Source organism: Hyla sarda, chromosome 2 (assembly GCF_029499605.1).
Source record: "Hyla sarda isolate aHylSar1 chromosome 2, aHylSar1.hap1, whole genome shotgun sequence".
Taxonomy (NCBI): domain Eukaryota; kingdom Metazoa; phylum Chordata; class Amphibia; order Anura; family Hylidae; genus Hyla; species Hyla sarda.
The window spans coordinates 25,051,922-25,057,646 of NC_079190.1; the positions used below are offsets into that span (position 1 = coordinate 25,051,922).

Sequence of the window (5,725 nt, forward strand, 5' to 3'; positions counted from 1 at the left end):
CAAAACATTAACCTTTGTAGTAAAAGAAGAGAATTGGCAGAATTACAGACACATAAGGTTATATTCAGATGAATTCATGTTGAAAGAGATTTTGGAAAACCCTGTTGAAATGTGGATTCAGCCATTACTAGTTTTATTTGACTGTAGAAACACTAAATATCAGCAAACGTGATGCCAGGATTGTCTGCATAAAGATCTACAACACTGAGGACCAATCAGTATGCAGCATGATGGTGTTACCGAGATGAACCAAAGAATGACATCACAGATGTGACATCATCGAGTTCCGAGCCTATAGAAAACCCCGCCTGACAATCTGATTACACAGAGAGAGTTGGACAGAGACAGCGGCTTTTGCTTAGCGAATCTTTCCTTTATCTCAGCGATTTTTGTTGTTTCTTTGTGCCATGGAGATCCAGGGATTAGGGTTCTTGCCTATCCTTTGGGTCACATGGAACCTTTTGGGCCTCAGCACTCTTGTCACCTTGACCATCGCCCTAGGACATAGCAGACAGCCGTTTATCAGTGACACGGCTGTAGGATATCCTGAGTGGATAATATATAAGGTTGTGTTCTTTGGTGCACCCATCATAGGAGTTGCCGTCACCTACCTGCAGCACCGATTTATGTTCCTGCGCTCTGAACCATCTGCGAAGCATTTTAGGATTTACCAGAAGATCTTGTTTACCTTAGGATGCATCATGTGCATAGGAACAGCCCTGAATGCCGTATTTACTATGGGGAACAATCCTACAATACACAGGATCAGCTCAGGTATGGCATTTATTTGTGGAGCCATATATAATGTGTGCCAAGCTGGATTCCTATACAAAAGGTCATACAGCAGCCGGATTGTTTGCCATATAAGGCTGGCCTCCACCTTAGTGACTTCTGTGGTGCTGCTGCTCTTCAGTGTCGGTCAGGTCTCCTTCTATACGGATCTGTGCACCGGACACTGCGAGGAGATTATGTATGTCCCCGTCATGGTGGCTGAATACCTGGGATTCTGCGGCGTCACCTTATACCATGTGACCCACTATACAGATTTACAGCATTTGTCAGTAAAGATTTCCAGAAATGACATTAACGTCAGCCTGAGGACCAAGATACCGGACCCGGAACAGAACCATCCTGTAGAATAGTGAAGACTGAGGCCTATGACTACAGCCGGGAGCCGAGGACGGACATTTATCCTGTGTATTATTCTTAATAAATATATAAATAAAAAAACATGTCTCATCCTTCTCTTAACACCTGCCATTGGGACAGAGTCAGAAAGCCAGTATACACATCAGATAGTCCAGTATACACATCAGATAGTCCAGTATACACATCAGATAGTCCAGTATACACATCAGATAGTCCAATATACACATCAGATAGTCCAGTATACACATCAGATAGTCCAGTACACACATCAGATAGTCCAGTATACACATCAGATTGTCCAGTATACACATCAGATAGTCCAGTATACACATCAGATAGTCCAGTATACACATCAGATAGGCCAGTATACATATCAGATAGTCCAGTATACACATCAGATAGTCCAGTATACACATCAGATAGTCCAGTATACACATCAGATAATCCAGTACACACATCAGATAGTCCAGTATACACATCAGATAGTCCAGTATACACATCAGATAGTCCAGTATACACATCAGATAATCCAGTATACACATCAGATAGTCCAGTATACACATCAGATAGTCCAGTATACACATCAGATAGTCCAGTATACACATCAGATAATCCAGTATACACATCAGATAGTCCAGTATACACATCAGATAGTCCAGTATACACATCAGATAGTCCAGTATACACATCACATAGTCCAGTATACACATCAGATAGTCCAGTATACACATCAGATAATCCAGTATACACATCAGATAGTCCAGTATACACTTCAGATAGTCCAGTATACACATCAGATAATCCAGTATACACATCAGATAGTCCAGTATACACATCAGATAGTCCAGTATACACATCAGATAGTCCAGTATATACATCAGATAGTCCAGTATACACATCAGATAATCCAGTATACACATCAGATAGTCCGGTATACACATCAGATAGTCCGTTACACACATCAAATAGTCCAATATACACATCAGATAATCCAGTATACACATCAGATAGTCCAGTATACACATCAGATAGTCCAGTATATACATCAGATAGTCCAGTATACACATCAGATAGTCCAGTATACACATCAGATAGTCCGGTATACACATCAGATAGTCCAGTATACACATCAGATAGTACAGTATACACATCAGATAGTCCAGTATACACATCAGATAGTCCAGTATACACATCAGATAGTCCAGTACACACATCAGATAGTCCAGTATACACATCAGATAGTCCAGTTTACACAACAGATAGTCCAGTATACACATCAGAAAGTTCAGTATACACATCAGATAGTCCAGTATACACATCAGATAGTCCAGTATACATATCAGATAGTCCAGAATACACATCAGATAGTCCAGTATACACATCAGATAGTCCAGTATACACATCAGATAGTCCAGTATACACATCAGATAGTCCAGTATACACATCAGATAGTCCAGTATACACATCATATAGTCCAGTATACACATCAGATAGCCCATTACACACATCATATAGTCCAGTACACACATCACATAGTCCGGTACCCACATCAGATAGTCCAGTACACACATCAGATAGTCCAGTATACACATCAGATAGTCCAGTATACACATCAGATAATCCAGTATACACATCAGATAGTCCAGTATACACATCAGATAGTCCAGTATACACATCAGATAGTCCAGTATACACATCACATAGTCCAGTATACACATCAGATAGTCCAGTATACACATCAGATAATCCAGTATACACATCAGATAGTCCAGTATACACTTCAGATAGTCCAGTATACACATCAGATAATCCAGTATACACATCAGATAGTCCAGTATACACATCAGATAGTCCAGTATACACATCAGATAGTCCAGTATACACATCAGATAGTCCAGTATACACATCAGATAATCCAGTATACACATCAGATAGTCCGGTATACACATCAGATAGTCCGGTACACACATCAAATAGTCCAATATACACATCAGATAGTCCAGTATACACATCAGATAGTCCAGAATACACATCAGATAGTCCAGTATACACATCAGATAGTCCAGTATACACATCAGATAGTCCACTACACACATCAGATAGTCCAGTATACACATCAGATAGTCCAGTATACACATCAGATAGTCCAGTATACACATCATATAGTCCAGTATACACATCAGATAGTCCAGTACACACATCATATAGTCCAGTACACACATCAGATAGTCCAATACACACATCAGATAGTCCAGTATACACATCAGATAGTCCAGTATACACATCAGATAGTCCAGTATACACATCAGATAGTCCAATATACACATCAGATAGTCCAGTATACACATCAGATAGTCCAGTATACACATCAGATAGTCCAGTATACACATCAGATAGTCCAGTATACACATCAGATAGTCCACTACACACATCAGATAGTACAGTATACACATCAGATAGTCCAGTACACACATCATATAGTCCAGTATACACATCAGATAGTCTAGTACACACATCATATAGTCCAGTACACACATCAGATAGTCCAGTACACACATCAGATAGTCCAGTATACACATCAGATAGTCCAGTATACACATCAGATAGTCCAGTATACACATCAGATAGTCCAATATACACATCAGATAGTCCAGTATACACATCAGATAGTCCAGTATACACATCAGATAGTCCGCCAGTTCTACATCACAGGGTTCAGCACTTTTATAATGTGGTCTGCTTAGCATGACACCATCATGGGTTGAAATGTAAATTAGGTTTAATCCCTTAAGGACCCAGGGCGTATCCATACGCCCTTGGGAATTTCGGTCCCCGCCTTGCACCGGGCGGGATCGGGGTGCCTGCTGATATCGATCAGCAGGCACCCTACGCAAATGCCCAGGGGGTCATCAGACCCCCCCATGTCGGTGATCGGCGCAAATCGCTAATTAATTCACACTTGCGATTTGCGCCAATTCCGAATCATTCGGGTCTATGGTGACCCTGGCGACCCGGAATATAAGGGGGATCGTGGTTGTCTAAGACACCCACGATCCCCCTGAAGGGATAGGAGTGAGGTGGCAGGGGTGCCACCCCTCTTATCCCTGCTATTGGTGGTCTAGATGCGACCACCAATAGCAGATCAGAGGCGGGGGGGGGGTTAACTTTCGTTTTCCCCGTTCTGCCCACCCACAATAGGTGGGGCAGAACGGGGAACCGACAAAGGACCGGGGGCAGAAGATCCATTTACCCAACCGGAGGCTGCGAGCGATGTCGTGCAGCAGAAGAGGATGGTTCCCTGGATCCTACGAAAGTTGGTAAGTTGCCTAGCAAAATCTGGAGGGCTACAGTCTGAGACCACTATACAGTGGTCGCTAAACTGTATCCCTCCAGATCTTGCAAAACTACAACTCTTAGCATGCCCAAACAGCTGTTTGCTGTCTGGGCATGCTGGGATTTGTAATTTTGCAACATCTGGAGGTCCACGATTTGGAGATCACAGTGCAGTGGTCTATAAACTGTAGCCCTCCAGATATTGCAAAACTGCAAATCCCAGCATGCCCAAACAGCAAACAGCTGTCTTGGCATGCTGGGAGTTGTAGTTGCGTACTTCCAGCTGTTGCATAACTACATCTCCCAGCATGCCCTTCGGTGATCAGTACATGCTGGGAGTTGTAGTTTTGCAACAGCTGGAGGCACACTGGTTGGAAAATACTGAGTTAGGTGACAGAACCTAACTGAAGGTTTTCCAACCAGTGTGCCTCCAGCTGTTGCAAAAGTACAACTCCCAGCATGCTCGGTCAGTCAGTGCATGCTGAGAGTTGTAGTTTTGAAACAGCTGGAGGTTTGCCCCCCCATGTGAATGTACAGGGTACATTCACACAGGCAGGTTTACAGTAAGTTTCCTGCTTCAATTTTGGGCTGCGGCAAATTTTTTGCCGCAGCCCAAACTCCTAGCGGGAAACTCATCGTAACACGCCAGTGTGAATGTACCCTGAAAACACTGACACAAAAGAAAGGGTAAAACACTACATATACACCCCTTTACACTGTCCCCCACAATAAAAATGAAAAACATATTGTACAGCAGTGTTTCCAAAACGGAGCCTCCAGCTGTTGCAAAACAACAACTCCCAGCATTTCTGGACAGCCACTGACTGTCCAGGCATGCTGGGAGTTTAGCAACAGCTGTAGGAAGGAAACAGTTTAGGGCCACATATGGGGTATTTCCGTACTCGGGAGAAATTGCACTACATATTTTTGGGGGCTTTTTCTCCTTTTCCCCTTTATGAAAAGGAAAAGTTGGGTGCTACACCAGCTTGTTAGTGTAAAAAGATTAAAATGTTTACACTAACATGCTGGGGTTGCCCCATACTTTTTATTTTCACAAGCGGTAAAAGGAAAAAAAGACCCCCAAAATTTGTAACACAATTTCTCCTGAGTATTGAAATACCCCATATGTGGGCGTAAAACGCTCTGCGGGAGCACAACAAGGTTCAGGAGTGAGAGCGCACCATGTACATTTGAGGCCTAAATTGGTGATTTTACAGCTGTTCTGACATAAGCGCAAAAAAAT

The 5,725-nt window shown here is 42.7% G+C and overlaps 1 protein-coding gene across 1 annotated transcript; it reads left to right on the top strand.

The window, feature by feature from the left end:
• The first annotated feature begins 407 nt into the window (after positions 1 to 407).
• On the top strand, positions 408 to 1,142 carry LOC130357352 (DNA damage-regulated autophagy modulator protein 1-like). The gene has a single exon (XM_056560039.1). It carries the CDS (start codon positions 408 to 410, stop codon positions 1,140 to 1,142), a length of 735 nt encoding a protein of 244 aa, XP_056416014.1.
• The last annotated feature ends 4,583 nt before the right edge of the window (positions 1,143 to 5,725 follow it).